Source organism: Nelumbo nucifera, chromosome 2, assembly GCF_055504915.1.
Source record: "Nelumbo nucifera cultivar China Antique chromosome 2, China Antique-T2T, whole genome shotgun sequence".
Classification (NCBI taxonomy): Eukaryota; Viridiplantae; Streptophyta; class Magnoliopsida; order Proteales; family Nelumbonaceae; genus Nelumbo; species Nelumbo nucifera.
The window spans coordinates 62,244,914-62,267,235 of record NC_142650.1 but is presented as its reverse complement, the minus strand read 5'-3'; the positions used below and the strand labels follow the sequence as shown (position 1 = coordinate 62,267,235).

General features: G+C 37.3%; 2 protein-coding genes across 4 annotated transcripts; both read left to right on the top strand.

Moving 5' to 3' along the window:
- Positions 1–3,367: 3,367 nt before the first annotated feature.
- Positions 3,368–15,336, top strand: LOC104607720 (GDSL esterase/lipase At5g03610-like). 3 transcript variants are annotated; one of them, XM_010273418.2, is made up of 5 exons: positions 3,368–3,485; positions 3,574–3,774; positions 6,922–7,193; positions 7,748–8,048; positions 14,949–15,336. In XM_010273418.2, exons 1-5 carry the CDS (start codon positions 3,419–3,421, stop codon positions 15,164–15,166), a joined length of 1,059 nt encoding a protein of 352 aa, XP_010271720.1. In that variant the 5' UTR covers positions 3,368–3,418; the 3' UTR covers positions 15,167–15,336. The 3 variants fall into 3 exon arrangements, with proteins under 3 accessions (XP_010271720.1, XP_088753105.1, XP_010271719.1); XM_088896979.1 differs by having other exon boundaries at positions 3,369–3,485; positions 3,571–3,774; positions 7,826–8,048; XM_010273417.2 differs by having other exon boundaries at positions 3,369–3,485; positions 3,571–3,774.
- A 2,522-nt stretch (positions 15,337–17,858) lies between these two features.
- LOC104607756 (GDSL esterase/lipase At5g03610-like) lies at positions 17,859–22,256 on the top strand. Its single transcript, XM_010273448.2, has 5 exons — positions 17,859–18,312; positions 18,397–18,633; positions 20,826–21,103; positions 21,206–21,506; positions 21,910–22,256. The coding sequence occupies exons 1-5, from the start codon at positions 18,249–18,251 to the stop codon at positions 22,125–22,127; spliced, it is 1,098 nt and encodes a 365-aa protein (XP_010271750.1). The 5' UTR covers positions 17,859–18,248; the 3' UTR covers positions 22,128–22,256.
- Positions 22,257–22,322: the final 66 nt, after the last annotated feature.

Genomic DNA, 22,322 nt, shown 5'->3' with positions numbered 1-22,322 from the left:
GAACAATATTTTAAAAACCAACCTGGAATGGGAACTGCTTTGGCCACCAGTTTTTGGGTCAGTGTTTTAACCATCAGGTTCGAACAGATGGCTCGTTCTAATTTAAAAAATAAAAATAAAAATAAAAAAGATAATTAAAATAAAACAATAATCACAAACCAGCTTTGGCCACCAGTTTTTGGGTCAGTGTTTTAACCATCAGGTTCGAACAGATGGCTCGTTCTAATTTAAAAAATAAAAATAAAAATAAAAAAGATAATTAAAATAAAACAATAATCACAAACCATTGTCTAGGTCAAACGGGTCAACGGTTTGGCTGCCTGAATCAGCAAGTTATTGACCAAACTAATGAGTTTTAGTTAAAGAAGGAATTAAGAGTGAAACAAAACTGATTGCTTAAACAATTTTTAGGCCAAACTATCCTACCATCCGAATCAACAAATAGAGTCTATCCCCAACTCTACTGGACTTATCCGTATATTGGATCTGTTACTAATAACAAATTCAGTTTCAAATGGACAGTGGAAACAGATCTTTAGATCCATGTGCATAAGTAAGCTGATTAACATATTCAATCAATATGGTCTTTGTTATATGTTAATTTGTCATTATCCTTGTAAACTTACCAATGAGGTTCTCTCTTTTGAACGAATGAATTGCTTTAATATGTAATTAATCTAGTGCTTCTATCCACTTTGACTCCCAGATCTCTCAAATTAAGACTGAATGAACATGTTGATGCCCAATGTGTCTTAACAATTGCAAACCGTCATAACTTCCATTACTATTTGTGAAAGTACATTTTTATATTAATATAGAAAAGTTTGTTTTAGTGTTATCAATTTTTAAGCACGCATCACATAGCTAAACCTAAATTAATTGGAAAGGGAACCATGTCGAACACGGACTTGGGAGAATAAATAAAAGGACAAATAGAAAAAATAATGTCGATTTTTGAGTATCAGATTCTTTTATTTTTCCGAGAGGTTCGAGTAATCAGATGGATATTAAAACTTGCATCAATTTAATAATCAGTTAAATAGAAGGGCTTTTCGTGAAACTTCTTTCGGTGCTTCTTCGAAACAGTCAACGAAAACTTCCTCCCTCCCAAACGGATCTATGATTGAGACAATATATTTTTTTTCGGTAAATTACTAAAACCTCCCTGTATTATGACTCTTTCTACTATGAAAGTGAAACAAAGACCCCTTTTTTGAGGTCCATCGTTGTAATATTTTTTAATTTTCATATTACCCTTATAATAATTATTGGGAAAAAAGTACTGTTCATCTTCCCCGACTTCACCGTACACAGCACCTGCGATAGCTGTTGCAGCGGCGGCGAACTTTCGAAATCCTCCCTCTCTTCCTCCTCTTCCCCTTTCTCTCCTCCCTTTCTTTTTTTCCCGATTTCCTCTGTCTTTCGTTCCTTGCAGATGAAGAGAGAGAGAGTAAACTAATAATCCATGGCCCGTTTCAATCTTTTGTGGAGAGAGATACGGCGCTGCTGTTCTTGATTGTGCTAACGGAAGAAGCCGTAGCCAAGCGCTTGCCATAATAATCCATGGCCACATCGTGAATGGTATCTTGGTGATCCGTTTCAATCTTCTGTGAAAGCATCTTGCTTAGAGAGAATTGAATCGCTAGCAACCTTTAAATCCCCGATATCTTTCTTAAAATACAAATCCACGATATAGTTCGCATTGTCCGTGACGAAGGGCTTGCCATTTTCCCCACATGTCTGAGCTTGGCGACACAACCGGCGTACTCAAACAACCTCTGCAACCGGTAGGCTGTGAATTTCCAGCAAAAGGGAACAATCTCAACCGGCGGCAAGACCGCTACCTGTTCAAAGGAATAACAGACTGGATATTGCTAATCATAATTCCCCAACCAAACAAAGAAGAAAAAAAGAAATTGCACAAAAAATACAACATCTACGAAGTTTAGAAAATTTATAAGCAACATGCCAACATCTGAACCAGATTAGACAACGTTCGGCACAATAATGCCCCAAAGGCCCAAACCAACAAGATCATCAAAGTCCAAAGAGCCGGAAAGCAAACAAAAGGGGGAAAACAGATCAGAAGGAAAAGAAATGTGAAATTACGCAATTACAAAGAAAATAAATGAAATCGTTAGATAGGTATTACTGTAATAGGAAGTATTTAAACCAGGATAGAGGATTATGAGTAAAGACACGGCCAATTCGAGCCAAATAGATCCATTCTGACAAAAAAATAAAAACGGCCAAAACCGTTGAACACTTCAAACGGTTCAACCGCTCGGGTCAGAGGTTTGCTGACCAAATCAACTGTGTTGGCAAAATAAAGGTTATGGGGTAAAATGGAACGGGTCACCTGACTAGTTTCAGGTTTTTTCGATCCAACCATCTAATCCAATTTGGTTTTAAAAACCATAGTTAAAAGTTAAATTTATTTGTCTGATGGTTTACGTGGGTTATCATTGGGGTGAGTAGGTGTAGAAATGAATCGAGCCTTTTATAAGTTATTTGAGCTTGACTTGTGACAAGATTGAGTTTAAGAACTTTTGAGTCAAACCGAATTCGAGCTCAACTCTCTAATTTCAACAAGATCAAATTTGAACTTGAGTCTCGTGGATTTCTAACGAGCCAGTTCGAATAATCAAATATTTGGCTTAGTTCAGCTCGAATGCACCCCTAAGAAGTGAGTATGGGTCAATTCGTTTCGGTTTTATGGCAGAACCTAGAGTCTTCCTCTTGTAGGATCAATTTAAAAATTTAAAACTGATTCGAGGTTGATTTCATTCGGTTATTGATATAACCTATCCATTTGCTTTTTTTCCCAATAATAAGAATTTGTTTTTTTTTTCCATTTGCTTTTAAAAATAAGAATTTTATTAAAACAAAAAGATAAAAATTACAACGAAACTAGCCAACAGAAAGCTTTACAACGGTGACATGACAAACATAAAAAACTCAAAAACTACTCTACCCATTTGCTTACCCTCTAAATCTTTGAGATGCATAATTTATGGGAGTCCTGCACCTGCAGGTCAGGAACCAGCCCTCCTAAGCTGCCGAATTAATGTCCATGCATGATTAGTTGATCTGGGCCATCCTAAACTTGGCCCTACAATTGATTGGATTAAAAAATAATCTAGAGATTATGATTGATGTCTACTTGTTTATTTGCCAGAGATCACATAAATAAGATCCAAAAGATGGTGGGTCCCCTACTCCTCTTTGCTTGCGGTAGCCGGTAGGTGGCATCTCTTTCATCGTGAGGTTCATCACTTCATCCCAATTGAGGGGCCCATACATACACCCCTATGACAAATAAACAGGATTCTCTCTTCCTCCACTAACTCCACTAGTCCCCCCCCCCCCCCCCCTCTCTCTCTACCTCTCCACGCTTCTGCAGTGCAGTTCTGCTCGCATGGGGAAACAAGACAAGCATACTATGTTGTTTCATCTATTTTTCTCGGTTTTTGTTCTTCTGACTGGTACAGAGCCGGGATTTTCTTCTCCTCCTGGTTTTTTGTCCGTCGGACATCGCTACTAATGCTCCATAATTCTGTGATGTCACAGCAGGAATTCATGTGGTTCAGAGTTCATCATATCACCACCACCGGCCCGGTCCTTCGAAGCTCTTCGTTTTTGGAGACTCTTACGCCGACACCGGGAACAACCCCAAATCTGTATCCAAGTCGTGGCATCCACCATATGGGATCACATTTCCCGGTCAACCGTCCGGTCGTTGGTCTGATGGGCGGGTCCTGACTGATTATGTAGGTCAGTCTCTCTCTCTCTCTCTCTCATGAATGAATGATCATTATTGGAATCCTAGCTTTGCATCTTTACTGTATATTTCATCCAGCGCAAGAAGGTTGAAGAAAGAAAAAGAAAAGCTCTTTCTGATCTGTTACTGGTGAGAATATTCATTAAAATAGTGTCGGCCGGACATACAATGATACAATCTCAGGCCAGCCACACTGAACAAAAGAAACAAGATCAGTAGGCCAAAAAATATGGAAGGTTGTAAGAAACAAGATCATTAATAAGCATTACAGAATAATGGGTTTGGGTTTAAGTTTAATCTTGCGAGTTGCTGTCATTCCCTATACAGCAGTAGAGAAGCTAACTTTGCTTCCATTGGACCACCACCTTTTGTTTTGTTTGCCTTTTCCTTTGAAGTTTTGAGCAACCTTGGGTGAACGACTGAATGCACCATTGTAAAATTGCACAAATTTTCTTTTCTTTTCTTTCCTTTGTTTGAAAAAAGAGAATGCTTCCAAACAGGCTAGGACCATGTGTAGCCCACCACAGACACGGTGGGCTCCATAAATACCCTATACCCACCGTGTCTTCCCCTACTACCCACCTTATCTAGAGTGCATTCCATGTGCACTTATCTCTTTAGGGTTAATCAATTCTGAACCAAAATGATTGGAAAACACCAAAACCAGATCCAGGCCCAAACTATATAGAGTCTGGAGCTAATTGGGCTGATTGAATATTTGGATCTTACCATATAAGGGCCCATTTATTACCGACAATTATTTTCTCTCTTTTCTCAAAATATCTTTATCTATCATCATGACAGATTTGCACCTTTGGCTTTACACGGTTGCATGTCAAAGGATATCTATAATAATCCTGCTCTGAAGAATAAGGACAAAGATCTACTGTCACCAAAGGGTACAACTTGGATTGGGTTGGGCCAAATTGGTTTAGGTTGAGGTTAGGTTAACTCTAGCCAAACCCAATGCATTGAAACAGCAATCCTGACCCCCCTGAGTACTCAACCTGATCTGATATCCGAGATTGGCAAACCTAATCCATCTAAATCGGGTTGGTTAGGTTGGGTTCAAGTTGGGTCCAAATATAGAAACACGCATAAATAAATACTATCATAATCAATTATTCATGCACACACACAGTGTATATAAAAATGATGCATGAGTATCATATAATAGCAATAATTTATAATAAATCACTCTTCACCCATCATCATCTGCCCTCCACCTCTGGTATAAACATCTTTCCTTATAGTTTGGGTCGGGTCAGTCTGCATTGCATCCAACCCCTACTTTATATGAAATCTGTCTCTTTCAACCCTAACCCTAAACAAATTCAACCCTTTGTTTTTTTCCAAATGGTTAATCCAAGTTGCACCCTTAATTAGCACTAGCTACTGCCTTTACACTTGTTCATGTCAAGTGTTGGTATCTTTTCTCATGTGATTGATAAGGTACTGTATTACCTATACTTACATTTTTGTTAGATGGACATGTGTACACTTGTAAGCCCCAAGGATGCAAGCAGATCTTTGTTCTTTGTTCTTACCTTGAAAGTCAGATTTAACATTTATCTTATTCTTTTTAAAAAAAGTACTTCTGAATATGATACTTTACCTAACCATTTTTTTCTCTTCTTTCTTTCTTTTTTATTAGTTTTCTACCTACAACATAAAAGCACTTCCCAGAAAGTTCATCTAGACAATCTCCCAATTATTGTTTACTTGCTTTTTGGGTCTTCTTCCTTATTTTAGTATTCAAATTCAATTGGCAAGGTCATTAGAATATGTAAAACACTGTTCTAAGTGGGGCCAGAATTGCCAAATGAAAGTAATAAATTGATGTAGATAATAAAAAAATATTGATCTATCAAGTTGAGCTTTTTTTCATTTTTTTTTAACACTGTCGATTTCTTACTTAATAGTAAAATCAAAATCAATCTATGCATGGCACTTGAAATCTAATAATACTGAACCAATCCAGCTTAGTTCCAGGTTGACTCTTCTAACTTCTAAGTTAAATAATAATGTAAAAATTAAGAACATCTGGAAACTTGATTTGGGAGTAGGTGTGTTAATTGGACTGGATTTGGTCCAATTCGATCCAGTTCAGTGTGAGTCCATTATAAATGGATCAGGTCCAATCCAATCCAATGAATGTTTTGAACCAATTTGGATTGATCCAATTTATTGTTTGAACCATCCCATCTGTTCAAATTCATTTTGATTTAGATTGGTTTCAACCTAAATTTGGTTCATTGACACATATATTCTTATCTTATATCAATAGACCAGATATTAGCTTAATCCAACCCAATCCAATATAAATTTGTTACAGATGAACCAGGTCCAATCCAATTTAATAAATATTTTAAACTGAATTGATCCAATTCAATACGTTTTATTGATCCATCTAATCCATCCAAATTGATTTGGGACTGAACTGGTCCAATCCAAAACCGATACAGTGACACCCTTATTTGGGAGGAGGCTTCACATTGATCACAACTTCTTCATTCAAAATAAAATACAACACTCTCCATGAATCTTCTGGCTTGTGCAAGATATAAAAACCATTCCAATGTAAGCTTTTTAATTAATTTCTCCATAGAATATTTTTAGAGATATGTTACTGAATTATGACATGCAATTCCTGGCCTTATTGCCCTAGGTGGGGCCCATGAAAAGATATACTCAACTTTTTCTCGTAATGTTATCTTCCCTTATATCGTGGATCCCACTATGTCTTTAGGGTCAAAAGAGTGCACAAATCCGTTTTTTACCGACATTTTTCTGTATGCTTCCAATTGGGTTTTGCCTTCAACAATCCAAGGGGCCGTTTGATAATAACTTAAATGGCTGAATGACTTTTTTGTTTTCTAGTAGATAAAATAATTAAATAGTAAAATTTTTGAAGATATAGTAATTAACTCAACTTCAGATTGGGACTGAGGAGCTTGCAAACACTTTAATGACTTTTCACTAAGAGACAAAACAAAATGTCATTCAGTTCAGCCATTTCAGCTGTTACCAAATAGCCTTTGGACAGATTCTAGCACCATAATCCATGCCATCACTCGTTTTACTTCTCTAGATATCTTCTCAAAAATTCTCTTTCTCATTCATTTGACTGCACTTTGCAGCTTCCTTCATTGGAATCAAGTCCCCAATGCCTTATAGATGGATAAAATTTGCCCCAAAGTCTCTAAGTCATGGGATAAACTTTGCTTATGGAGGGACTGGTGTCTTTGATACATTGGTTTCTCAGCCAAACATGACCACACAGATCGACTTCTTTCAGCAACTCATCAACAGTGGAATCTATAGTAAACGCGATCTCAACTCATCTGTTGCTCTGGTATCAGTTGCCGGCAATGACTATGGTGCCTATAATGCTAGAAATGGCACTGCACAGGTGATCTTTTATAACTAATAAGAACCATTTTTTTTTTCTTCTTATTCTTTTCTTAGCTAATGTTTAGGTGTCCAAGTTTTTGGTTTATTAACAACTTAACATGTGTCGTGGTACAGTATTTACCAGGGTCTATGGTCCAAATTCTAGGGAACTTACTATATTATATATATGACTAGTAATGGGTAGCTAGCCCCAATAGGCCAATTTAGTATCCAATATATGCAGCTTGCCCAATTCATGGAGTTGCCCACTAAAACAGTGGGACCCGTCATGTATAAGATTTACAGTGTCAGATAATGTTGGTAGTTTGTTGGAACATATTTTGTTGGCAGGTTATGTTATATATATATATATATATAATTTGAGATAGCAATCCTAAATCCTAAGTGCGAATTTTATTTGATAGCAACCCTGGCCTTTTGGGCCCAAGGCTTGGCCTTCAGTCTGCCTCAGAATGAGCTTAGCAAGAGTATATGGTGCCAATTCAGTGCTTTCATCAATCAATGAAATAGAAAATTCTATTAGCTTTGTCACTTTTTTTTCCACAAGTATAGGGCTTGCCAGCCTTCATTGCTTCAGTGGTGAATCAAACAACTTTGAATCTAAAGCGCATTCATGGCCTGGGTGTGAAGAAAGTAGCAGTCATAGCTCTCCTTCCATTGGGGTGTCTTCCGCAAAGCACAGTGTTGTCTTCTTACCAACAATGCAATAAAACTCAAAACACGGCTGTGAGGTTCCACAACCTCTTGCTGAAACAGGCTGTGGAAAAGTTGAACAATGAGACGAAAAGCCCAACATTCATACTTCTTGATCTCAACAGCGCATTCATGTCTGCATTCGACAAAAAGAACTCAGGTCACGATTCTTTACTTTGAACTAACTCACTCTTTATTTTCAATAATTATTTCTCTACAAATTATTCTTCATCCATTTTGATTATAATTAGGGGTGGCAATTTTTCATCCAACCCGCTGAATCCACCCAATCCATCCAGTATCTAATTCACCCAACCCGTTCATTTACTTGGCAGGTTGTGTGATCAACCCGTCACCCAATCCGCCCATTTAAATCGGTTGGGTTGTGGATAACCGTTGGGTTAATCATTACAAGCATTAGTATTAATTCCTTAGCCTTTTCTTCATTTGAATTAAATAATTTATAATTAATGCATTAATTTTTTATTAATTATTAACTAAATTTAGTTTTGTCTTGAATCAACACACTTCACCCAACATAAGTCCAAATCAATTTGACCCAAGTCCAAACCAGTTCAATGCGATCTGACCCGATCCAACATATACCGATCCGGGTTGACCTGAATCCGAAATAGACCTCGGACAGGATGGCTCAGTACCGCTTGCTTTGCCCGGTTTGGGTCGTCCGGTCCAACTATTATTCACATAGTCCGGCTCGACTCGACACAAGCTGATCCGGGTCAACCTGAATCCGAAATGGGTCGGACCGGGTGGGGTCCGAACCCTAAACCACCCTACTTGCTTTGTCCGGTTTGGATTGTCCAGTTTGGTTCATATTTGTTCAACACGACCCGAATCCAGCCAGGTCCGATTTAATTCTTTTGACCTGCTTCGGGCCAATCGGTTCAGCCCCAAACCCGTGCACAAACCTGATATGGGCCGACCCAAATCAATCAACCATTGACTGAACCAGTCCGATCTGGTCCGACCGGATTGAACCGGCCTGGTCGGGGTCTATCCCGACCGAACTGAACCATACTGGTCTGATCCAACCGGATTGAACCGATTCGGGTGGGGTCTAGTCTGACTGGACTGATCCGGATCTAAATGGTTCAACCACTCTTGAACTCATTGTGACTACCTTGAAGACAATCCAATTAGATAGTTCAAGTTGGTCTGACTGGCTTGAACCTATGTGGTTCGTCAAATTCGAAACCTGAACATAAATGGCTTTGCAGCCTTTGCTACTTGTATAAGCATAACATGCATGTAATGTGATTTGAACCTTCACCACTTGTGTAAATAGCGACTACTATATGACTAACTTATTTGTTAAAAAGGAGTTAGTTTTTTTGTTTTAAGTACATAAATATAAGATTAATGGGTTTGGGCGGATTGGATTGGGTTAAAGCGGGTTTAGATTGAATCCAATCCATTTAATTTTATATAACTGGGTCATTAACGGATTGGCGAGTTAAATGAATTGGGTTGAAACTCAACCCAAACCAAACCCAACCCAACCCGCCCAATTGCCACCACTAATTATAATCAACTTTTTTGAAAAGTTAGAATATATTTATCTACTATTATTAATTGAAAAATTGTTGTCCTAATAAAGTGGTAAATGAAAAGATGTTTTTTCAATTTATTGGAGTAAGACCTTTTTGGAATTTAGGCTTCAAATTTGGAATGTAAATTTGTGTTTTCTATTGCTTCAAAAGTGCAAAATATAAAATCTTCACGGGAATTTCTTTACACTTTCATAGTTATTAGTACAAGAGCAAGGAAAGTATTAATCATATATCAGATATAACATTTGGATTTAACTTTTATGAAATACACCCAAATCAACATAAATTAATATCCCATTTATATAATATATTTATATAAATATTCTTTCTAAAACCATCCAAAGAACTCTGCATGATTGAACTTTTCAAATGATGCTTATAACCAAGTCTTCATGGCATGGTTCTTATAGTGTGATTATGAGTTTCTTGCCACGTTTTTAAAATTTTCCCAATGGCTTAATTTGTTTGTAGTGAAAATTTTATTTTGTACTGACGTAAATGCATGGTAGTGCAAATAGTGTAAGAATGGTATCGAAACAGAGCAAGAATTTCTCATTTGTATTGATGTATATATATATAGAGAGAGAGAGAAAGAGAGAGAGAGAGGTGATGAATCACCGATTTTGCCCACGTGGCCACGTGGCAGATTACAACTGTCGGTTGGTTATAACCAACCTTAGTATTCTAACACCCCCCTCTCAAGTTGGAGCAGCCTAGATGCCCAACTTGGACAAATGAGAAAAAAAAAACGACCTGTGGAGACAGCTTTGGTGAAGAGATCTGCTGGTTGTGACGTGGTAGAAACATGAGTGGTTGTCAATTCATCCCGTTGGATGAGATTATGGGTAAAGTGGCAATCAATTTCAATGTGTTTGGTGCGCTCATGGAAGACGGGATTGGCAGCAATGTGTAATGCGGCTTTGCTATCACAGTGAAGAGTAGGTGTGGAGAGATTGACTTGTAGTTTAGTAAGAATCCTCTTTAACCACACTAACTCAGAAGAAGTAACAGCCATGGCTCTATACTCTGTTTCAGTAGAGGAGCGAGAGATAGTGTGCTGCTTCTTGGACTTCCATGATAGAGGAGAATTTCCAAGTAAAGTCAAATAGCCTGTGGTGGAGCAACGAGTCAGGGGGCAGCTGGCCCAATCAGAATAACAAAATCCATGGAGTTGGAGAGGACTGGAGGCTGAGAAGAAAAGCTGCATCAAAATGTTCTTGTTTGGGGTCTTGCATGAATTGACTTAAATAGTTGACAGCAAAACAAATGTTTGGTCTTGTTGCTATTAAGTAGATAAGTCAACCTATCAAATGGCGATACTGAGCTGGATCTGAATATGCTAGACTGAAGGTGTTGGTGAAATGTCTTTGGGGTTCCATGGGTGTAGAACAAGACTTGCAATCCATCATATTTGTGTCTCTGATGATGTCAGGAGCATACTTTTGTTGACTGAGAAAGATACCAGCACTTGATCTAGATACATCTAGTCCAAGAAAAAATTTAAGTGGACCCAAATCTTTGATCCCAAACAGACTATCTATGTGTTGCTTGAGAGTGAAAATGTGAGTGGTGTCATTTCCTGTAATGATGACATCATCAACATAGACCAAAACAACAACAAAGGAGCATTCGGACTTAAGTGTGAAGAGAGAATGATCAGATGGTGATTGCTTGTAACCCAAGGATGACAATGACAATGTCAATGTGAATTTCTCAAACCACATTTGGGAGGCTTGCTTGATGCTGTAAAGAGACTTGTTCAATTTACAAATGTGGTTGGGAAAAGTATGCCCAAAGCATTGCGGAATGGTCATGTAGACTTCTTCATGGAGGTCTCCATGAAGAAAAACATTGTTCACGTCTAGCTGATGAAGATCCCAACCTTTGATGGCTACAATTGCAAGTAACATCGAATAGTGGCGATTTTAGCCACTGGAGCAAAAATGTCATGATAGTCAAGGCCTTCAATTTGAGTGTAACCTTTTACAACAATCCATGCTTTGAAACGCTCTATAGTACCATCAACCTTGTATTTGATGCGATAGACCCACTATGACCCAATGGGTTTCTTGCCAGGAGGTAGTGGTACAATGGACCAAGTGTTGTTTTGTTCTAGAGCTGCAACTTCATTGGCCATTGCTTGACACCACCGTGGGTCTTTGGCTGCTTGGGTGTAGGTCTTGGGTTCATCTTGAAGGGAAGCTAGATGGGATTGGGCTAGTGAAGGAGAAAGTAGATAAATGTAGTCATGGAGATGAACAGGGACAATGGTATTGTGGCATGGGTAAGTGATGGGTGATGATGGAGAGTCCAATGGGTGATGGGTAGTGGGTTCAAGTGTGTCAATGTGACTATGTTGAAGTTGTGCTGAGGGTGTAGGATTGATGGCTTGAGTTGGTTCAATCATAGGAGGTTGGCATGTTTGGGTTTGGTGTTGGGTAGTGTCAATGGTGGTAGGTGGGCTAGGGTAATCAAAATCGTCTAAAGGTGGTAGAGGAATGACAGATGTGTTGGGTTGGGTAAGTAATAGCCAATTCTTGAATGGGAAATGATTCTCATAAAAAATGGCATCTCTTGTGGTGAAGATTTTAAGAGTTTCTAGGTTGTAAACTCTGTAGCCACGTTGACCATGTGGGTAGCCCACAAAGACACAAGGATGGGCTCGAGGGGCAAGTTTGTCATGTGGACGTGGTTGTAATTGGGCATAACATAGGCAGCCAAAAACCCATAGGTGATGGTAGGATGGGGATTTGTGAAACAAGGCTTCATATGGAAAGACATTAGATAGTAATGGGGTGGGTAGTAGGTTTATGATATAGGTTGTAGTGAGTAGACATTCTCCCCAAAAGGCAATGGGAAGGGAGGTTTGAAACATTAATGCCCGTGCCACCTCTAATAGATGACGGTGTTTTCTTTCTGCCACCCTATTTTGTTGGGGTGTGTCCACACATAAGGTTTGGTGCAGTATCCCTTGTGAAGCAAGATAATATTGAACCGGCCCAGACAAGAATTTAGAGCCATTATGACTACGAATTTGTTTAACAAAAGCATTGAACTATCTAGTGACCATTGCACAAAAAGAAATCAAGTATTGACCAGCCTCTGACTTACGCTTTAATAGGTATACCCAAATACATTTTGTGTTATCATCTACCAAGGTAAGAAAATATCTAGCACTATAATGAGAGGGGGTTTTGTAGCCTCCCCATATATCACAATGTACTAAAGAAAAAGGTTCTTTACTACGAGTGCTACTAATCGGAAATGGAAAACGAGCTTGTTTGGCCCAATGGCATGTATCACAACATAGCTTCAAATCAGAAATGGAGATCCTATGAATGAGAGATAAACGAGATTGAGAGGCGTGCCCCAAACGCATATGCCAAATTGAAGAACTAATAGTGGTGGATTGATGAACACTAATCGAATGACCAATGGTGGTGGAGTGGTGGAATTTGAAATAGTATAACCCATTGTGGAGCTCACCTGTCCCAATCATAGTCTTCGAGACTGGGTCCTAAAGAATGCAATAATGTGGCAAGAAAATGGCAATGCAATTTAGGTATTGTGTAATCTTGCTTACAGACAAAAAATTGCAATGAAATGTCGGAAGATGCATAACATCTTGAAGGATATATGACCCAATGGTGATGGATCCATGCAAATTTGTGCGGGTCAGTGATCTATCTAAAAGACAGATGCTTGTGGGTGTGACAGTAACTGAGTTATCAAACCAGGCATCATTTGACACCATGTGGTCTGAAGCACCACTGCCAATAATCCATTCAATGGCAGGAGTAGTATTCTTACCAGCAGAGACTGAGGCTGCAAAGTCAATTGATTCTCTATTCAAGAGAGAGATCAATTGAGTGTATTGGTTCATAGTTAGGGCAACCACCGGTGAGTTCTGATTCATTGATGTGTTTGGTTGGTTTGTATTATTTATAATTGTAAGAGTAGTAGTTCGGGTGGTTTTATTAGAGTCATCAGTTGGCGTTTTGTCATTTCGGCGCCGATTCCAGTTTGGAGGATAACCAAAGAGAGCATAACATCGATCCTTGGTGTGGCTGTTCTTTTTTGCAATGGTCACACCGAAGTTTTGGTCGTGACATCCCAGTACCTTTATCCCTAGCCATGAGTGTTGCAGCTTAAGGTTGCAAAGAACGGGGAACCATCATTTGTTGGTGACGCTCCTCTTGTATTATGAGGGCATAGGCCTTTTTTAAGGTAGGCAAAAGCTCAAAGCCAAGAATGTTTGATTGAATCGTATTAAATCATTCGTTGAGACCCATAAAAAATTGATGGAGTCTGAGAGAAATTAGTTCGTCCCAAAGTGTCTTAAGTTTTTTTGTAAAATATGCACTGATAGTGAGATCGTCTTGACACAGCAGTGCCAAGTCTCGCTTCAATTCGTATATATGAGGGATGTTTCCTTATGAAAAATGATCCTGGAGCTCTTTCTAGATTTCTACTGCTATGTCGATGAATGCTACACTGTTGTAAACTTCCTTTGCTAAGGAGTTGAAGATCCACGCAATGACCATTGCATTGCATTTGGTCCAAGCACTGAATTCTGGAGCACCAGCTACCGGTTTTGGCAGAGATCCATCAACAAAAAACTAATTTGTTCTTTGCTTTCATTGATCATTGCTCTTTGCCACATGGGATAATTGTCGCCGGTGAGAGGACAAGACACAAGCATCATTCTTGGACTGTACGAAGAAGAAAGAAAATAAGGAGATTTGTGTTCAGTCTCCATGAAAAAAGCAAGAACAGTTGTAGAGAAATAGCTCAATCAAGAAAGCACTGATCGCGGTTGAGTCAAGAGTTGCAGGGAGATGACCGGATTAAGAATCGTTGAGCAAAGGAAGCACGACTTAATCAAGAACCACCGAACTCAAACCAGATCAAGATGTGTAGGAAAGAAACGAGGAATGCAGAGGAAGCAAGGGGACGCGGATTGCCGCTTTGATACCATGTAAGAATGGTATCGAGACAGAAAATAGAGCAAAAATTTCTCATTCGTATTATATATATATATATATAAAAAGAGAGAGAGAGGTGATGAGTCACCGACTTTGCCCACATGACCACGTGGCAGATTACAGCTGTTGGTTGGTTATAACCAACCTTAGTATTCTAACAAATAGTTTTCTGACAAGTAAAATGAATTGGCCCCACTTTATATGAAAGAAAATGGTGCAAATGAGACAAAAAAAAATAAAAATATACAAAATTTATATCAGGTAGGACTGCAAATCATAGTTACAAACAGTTGGGTTCAAAACTGAATCAGATGCTAAATTTGTATCTGGTTCCGATTTGCAATCGAGCGATCAATCGAATGGTTAATTAAGTCTTCAAAGTTGAATGCAATTTAAGCCAAAATTGGGCAAGAAATCGCAGACTCTACCAGTTTGCTGCTTGAAATTTGTCAACATTGTTAAATAATCAAGTATGAGTAAAAGTTGTGGTTCATTAATGTACAGGAAATCTAAAGTTTGGGTTTGGCAATCCATTGAAGCCATGTTGCATGGGTATAGACGCCTCAAACTCGTGCGGAATTGTTGATCAGAGCGGAGCAAAGAAGTATAAAGTATGCAAGAACCCAAAGGTAGCATTCTTTTGGGACGAGGTGCACCCTACACAAGCGGGTTGGCAAGCTGTTAGTTTATCTTTGAAATCTTCTTTGAACCAATTCGTTTAATAATTAATCAAGATCTATCCATGTCTCATTAACAGTAAATCTCGGTGTTCCATGTTTTCTGTTTTTCTTTTTCATCCTCCTCTTCTATTTGAAATTGGTTTTAACAATGCATATTGTTCTATACTTTTTTGTTGTTAATATATTGATCCCATTGGTTTTGTGGGGCAGAATGAGTTGGACTTTTCCTTTTTTTTTTTTTTGTGCTAGAATTAGAGAATTGGTTTCATTCTCCTTCCAAACACTAAGGAGGTGTTTGGTTCATTGCGTTTTTTTTTTTGTGATTTTGAAAAAATGTTTATATATGGTGCTGTTTGGTTCCATCAATGCTATGTATGAGCCAAATGGATTAATAATCACCACCATTCCCTGCATCTCTTAATGCCCCTATATATAAGTAGTATCTATTTTGGCACATATTCCCCAAACAACTCCCATAAGAGATATACATTTCCACTACCTCTATGAATTGTGAGAAATGGGATTAGTTGAGCTGATATATATGGTAAAACCGGGAAAGGTAGGCACCCATGCATCATGCCAAATCCCGATATTATCACCATCACCAAAAATGAATTGGATTAATTAGATCAAATAGAATAATAACTGAATAAGAAATCAAAACGATCCAACAAATTAACAACTTTCTCTGGTACCTACATATATCTGAAAAAGAGAAAGGGTTTTTTGGTCAATGAGATTCACAATCCCATTGATCAACTTTTCTCCCTCTCAAAATCTATAAAACGAACACCCCTTTAGAAGTACATTTTCCATGAAATTTGGATTCCACATAAAACTAGTTAGAGTGAAGTTATTACCTCACGTATGGGTTTAATTTGCTGAACTACTAATATGAACAAATAAAAAAGTTTCTTTGATGAGGGTATTTAGGTGTGTTTGGTTGCAGTGCAAATTTATTTGCATTAGTACAAATGCATGGGAGTGCAAATGAAAAAAATGCAAATTCTCATTTAATTTTGTTTTAGGTTTTACTTTATTCTATTTTATGTCTTACTTTACTTCATTTGTACTGCAATCAAACAAAATAAACTAAAATTTGAAACAAAAATAAGTCAGAATTTACACTCAAATCATTTGCAGTCATAGTTTCGCAGCAGTGCAAATTTATTTGCATTGCAACCAATCACAACCTTACAATCTGAAGTATTAAATTTAATTGTGATGGGTGTAAACGCAATTTTCTCGATGTTGGAATCAACATTTTTTACATTGACCAACTTCGAAGAAGTAAACTTTTCTTCCATTTTGAGTATAAAACAATTGAGAAAACAAATTTATTTTCATTTTTCAATACAAAAAAAAAAACTAGAAAAATGTATTCTTACTGAAAAAACTGTAATTTTGGTTTTTGTATTAAAATCAAAATCAGTTTTAGAGTGGTGTTTCATAGAATGAAAAAGAATAGAAAATAGTGGTGTAACTGGTGTTAACCTACATGCATACAACGAGGGAGCTCTTATTATATTGTCTTTGTGTTATACTTTGCACCATCGGCCATGTTGCCTTTGGCATTTGCTGCTCTTGCCATTGTTTCTAATTTCATCTAATTAGTGACTGTGAGAAAGGGAAGTAATTTGCTTCTAGTGAAAGCAGTCTTCAAGATTTGCAGTGCAAATAATCTGAATTAGATACAAATTTTATATTCAATTTAGCATTGTGTCCACGTGTAAGTCCATCGGCATGGATGAGACAGTGGTCTGGCTTCTCTACAGGTTCAAGGGAAATGGCCAAATCTAATGGTGGTGAGACCCCAGACGAGTCTAATGAACCAAGCGATTGTAGTTCCTTTATCTTTTTTTGAAGAATGAACTTCCTGGAATCATGTCATGTCATCTGGCATGGCCAATTGCTAACCGCTAGTTTGTTCTTATACTACTACAATCCATTCTAATTCTAAATAGTTACTGCTTGGTAAACTAGGATGATTATTGGACCTGGCCCAATGACTTGGTTCATTTCGGTGGATTAAACCAAGTTTGAGGCAGTTTACATGTTTATGTTCTTACATTATTATATGTTGGATTTTAATGTCATTAGACATTAATTAAATTCATCGAGTGTTTGGTTGGTTAATTATATAATTAAGAACACTGATACTTGCACTTTGAAAACCAGTTTTAAAGTTTACATCGAAATCCTTGTTTTCTCATATTTCAAGCCTTATCCCACATTGAAAGTTTATTGAACTTAACATGAACATTTAAGAGGTATCTTGTTTATACTACTTGAATTATAGGGAGGAGAGCATAGAAACTTGCTACTAATGACATGAAATTGAGTATGGGCAAATAATGTTTTAAGGATGATGTCTTTAAATACACCTCAACGCTTTTCCTCAAAATTTTTGTGACCCCATTTCCCAACATTATATTTTTGTGGTATAATTTACACTTTTTATCTCAATTGTATTCATTTCATTGACAAATTTTGCATCTATAAACTTACGACAAAATTTGTATCACCTTCTCTCTTGTATAAAATGGATACTATGTCATGTCTTACCTTACTCCTCTTGAGCAAACGACACCATCCGGGCACAACTGAATACATATGTCAGCGTTCTATACCAATAAAGTGTGTGGACCCTTTCTCTTTAACATAATTCCATTCAACTGTACATAAATTAGGGCCCGGCCCCACCATCTTACATTTTATTTTATTTCTCACAAATAAAGATAAAATCAAACCTAACGCAAAAATTAACCAGAATATGCGCTCAGTCCATTTGCAATCCCCTGCATTTACAGCAGAGAAAATGAATTTCGCACTCCAAATAAATTCTGCCTACTTCTACTTTCTTGCAGCTGGAACTTTCAGTCATTGAACACTCAAATCAAAATACGAAACCGACTCCAAAACCAACTCCCCAAATGTAGCCACGACCCCTATTTCTTCTTAACCACTTGCATGGACTACTACATCTATTAAAAACAAACCCAACAATTCGGACTCCTTACTAGACACAAGCCCTACCACCCATGTATATCACGTACATGCATGTCTAGCTAGGCAGCTAGGTTCAGTTGATCTCTCTTTCTCTCTCTCTAGCTTGTTAGCTCACATGGGAAGCCGAAGGAAGTACATTCTGTTGTTTCATATAATTTTCTTTTGGGTTCTATTGGCTGGTATTAGAAAATAGATGAGCTGGATTTTCTTATTAATTTGTTTCTGTCCATAAAATAGAGTTAACTAATGTGTTTATATCGCAGCAAGAATTCAAGTGGTTCAGAGTTCATCTCATCATCATCATCACCATCGTCATCATCGTCATCGTCGTAACCACCACCGACTCGGTCCTTCCAAGCTTTTCGTTTTTGGAGACTCTTATGCTGACACTGGGAATAACCCCAAATTTGCAGAATCCTGGAATCAACCATATGGGATCTCATTTCCCGGTGAACCATCTGGCCGTTGGTCCGACGGTCGGGTGCTTACCGATTTTGTAGGTCAGTTGTGCAGCGATCTCTCTAGTCCTCTACCTGCTCTTAACTCTTGAAGAAGCTACGACGTAGGCTACCAAAGTTTTTTACTGTTAGATCTTTCTGCTTCACAAGCCTGTTTTGAACAAGGGTTCGATTCAAAATTTTGACTTTTTAAGCGCTTTTTGAAAAAAAGTGCGTATTGCATTTGTGGCCCATTTTGGCCAGCCAAGTAATTTCGGATTTTTTAGATTGAATCACATAAGATATTCGGATGATTAAAAATTGGATCAAATTTCGATTACATCTTATCATATTGGAAAGTATATATATACATAAATACATATATATATACACGTATGTATGTATATAATTTATAAATATGTTATTTATATTACATTTTTAATTTTTTATAAGCAACATGTATATATATATATATATATGATGATGATGAAAATTGTTTCAAAAATACTTGTATTTTTTGTTTTCTTTATTTAAACTGTTATTTTTTTCTTTTCCTTTTCCTTTTAATTATTTATTATTATTATTGTTTTTTAATCGAATTGGATCAGATTCAGATGTCTGACATCCTGATTGGATTCGAATTTGAACCAGTATTTATAAAATCCGATCAGATCTTCGAAACAGATCGAATAGAATTTAGATATATCCTAATTCAAATCCAATCTGATACATTTGCATCCCTATCCACATGCAATGCAACACACTATAAAAATGGTGAACCCCACAAGGACCTATCATTTCTTTCCCGATCACCAACCTTATATTGAGTGTGTTGCATGAGCCCTTCTCTCTAATATGAATTGAGATTTCTCATTTCAGTGATTTCAATTGAATGGGTCTAGTGCAGGTGAGTATAGATCAGAACCCTTCACAAAAGATGATTCTTCAGAGATTCATCTCTGCTATATAAAGTGGATACATTTTTTTGGATTGGGTTCCATGAAGATTATACAAGTTATAATAATCCGATTATCATATATCATATATAATTAATACTTAATATACCTAATACTTGCATACACATGCTCTTACACTAGTAACCAAAAAACCAAAACTTTTGACATTGTTGTCAAACTTGGACAGCCGGGTAGCTGACTGGGTGACCTACTAGGGCAGCAGGTCCCAATTAACTGATGCTTTTGGCCAAAATGAGCTATAGAACCGCCCCATTAACCAGTGAAATTAGGCTCCATTTGTGAAAGGTGAAAATACAAAAATGTTCAGTACAAATACAAATATATCTGGTTCATAAAAATGCATAATTGGTTTAGTTTTGCAATGACTGCTCTTGCCAAATAATGGAATTCCTGAATGGAATCTACCTTTTATACATTGACCAACTTTGAATGTAAAAGTTTGCATCCATTTTTTTGATGCAAACTTTGCTCTCATTTTGAATGCAAACTTGTCTTGGAGTTCTTATTTGCTGTCATTTTCAATACTCGCATGCATTCTTCTCAAACACCTATAAAACTGAATCAGAGTGAACATATGTACCGAACCAATGTTTGCACTCTTTCCAAATGGAACCTTAGGCTTAGTTTGGAAGGAGTACAAATATAAATGTGAATGCAAATGCATACAAAATACAATGTTCTTTACAATACATATTTGTATTTGTATTCCTTCCAAACTAATGAATTTTTTCACGAGCGTACGAAGTTTGGTAACTTTTCTTCAGCTTTTGTTCTCATTTCTTATTTTCCTATCAAAACCAAACATAGCCTCAAAGTATTAGTAGTGGACCACCCTCAGCTTAAACACATTAATGTTCAAAGGTGTTCTTTTTTTTCCAATGTGAATTATGAGGGTATTTTATTTTCTACCTACAACAGTAATTAAAGCAATTCCAAAGTAAGCTCACCCAAACGATCCCCTGAATATTCTGTACTTGCTTTTTGGTTCCGTTGCTTCCCCCTTTTTATATATTACTCAAACAAGATCATAGACTCAACGTAGAAGATCATGGAATTGAGTTTTGCTGTGAATTATGACTCGATTAACTAGTCATAAGTAGAATTATTTTTTATAATTATATGAAACACTCTGAAATTAAAGTAATAAATTGATGCAAAAATAATGAACAAAATATTCAAGAGACATGTTGAGTTTCTACATTCTGCAGATTTTTCTGGTTTCCTTTTTTGGATATCTTCTCATAACTTTTTTTTCATTCATTTGACTGCAACATACAGCCTCCTCCATTGGAATCAAGACCCCAATAGCTTACAGATGGACAAAAATTGCCCCAAATAAGTCACTAACTCATGGGATAAACTTTGCTTGTGGAGGGAGTGGTGTCTTCGATACGATGTTTGCTTGGCTAACGCCAAACATGACCACACAGATCAACTTCTTTCAGCAACTCATCAACAGTGGAGTCTACACTAAAACTGATCTCAATTCATCCGTTGCTCTGGTATCAGTTGCCGGCAATGACTATGCGTATTCCGCTAGAAATGACACCCAACAGGTGATGATCATGAACCTCTCTCTCTCTCTCTCTCTCTCTCAACCAATTAAATAGAATTTGCTGCTAACCCTGCTAACTTCCCAAATTTCCTAAAAAATATAGGAATTGCTGGCCTTCATTGCTAAGGTGGTTAATCAGACAGCCTTGAATATAAAGAGAATTCATGGAATGGGAGTGAAGAAAGTAGCTGTTATAGCTATTGAGCCGTTGGGATGTCTTCCTAGATTCGCAGTCTTGTCTTCTTACAAAAAATGCAACATAACTGGAAACGCGGCAGCCAACCTCCATAATCACTTGCTGAAGCTGGCTGTGAGAAAATTGAACAAGGAGACGAAAAGCCCAACATTCATAGTTCTTGATCTCTACAGAGCATTCATGTCTGTATTCAAGAAAAGGAACTCAGGTCTTGTTGAATCCTCTACTTTGAACTTAATTACTCTTTATTTTCACTGATTATTCTCTTTTAATATCTTATATTTGGATCTCATCACTTCAAGTTTACACAAATAGGTTTGAATTCTAACTTCAGAAATGTAGAATATAAAATCTCCAGAAAGGACTATGCATGGAATGGGAAGTTGATCATTCATTATATTGAGAGTTTTCCCATTAATGATGTTGTAATAATTGGAACGGACCGGATGGTCAGACCATGGAAACCAGGAACCGCTGGCCTTTTTCGGTCCTGCTTAAATGACAGTTTTCATAAATTGAATGGGATAATGAGCATTCTAGTTTTCAGTCCGGTCTAAGTCTTAGAAGTGTTGTTGACATGTAGAGTAAAATTGTGGTTCATTAATGTACAGGAAATCTGAAGTTCAGCTTTCACAATCCACTGAAGCCATGTTGTGTGGGTATTGGCACCTCAAACTCTTGCGGAAGTATTGATCAGAGTGGAGCAAAGAAGTATAAAGTATGCAAGAACCCAAAGGCAGCATTCTTTTGGGACGAGGTGCACCCTACACAAGCGGGTTGGCAAGCTGTTAGTTTAGTTTTGAAATCTTCTTTAAACCAACTCTTATGATGGTTTTTGGTGTTCCATGCTTTCATTTCTTGTCTTCTTTTTTTCTTTTTTTTTTATTTTGCTTCATCCTCTCTTCTATTCATTTTTTAATTTCAAATAGGACTAGTAATTAAGAATGTGCATTGTATGTGAGAAAGTTTTCTTCATAATAATTAAGCACGTGTGTTGCATATTAGAAAATTTTCTTTATATTAA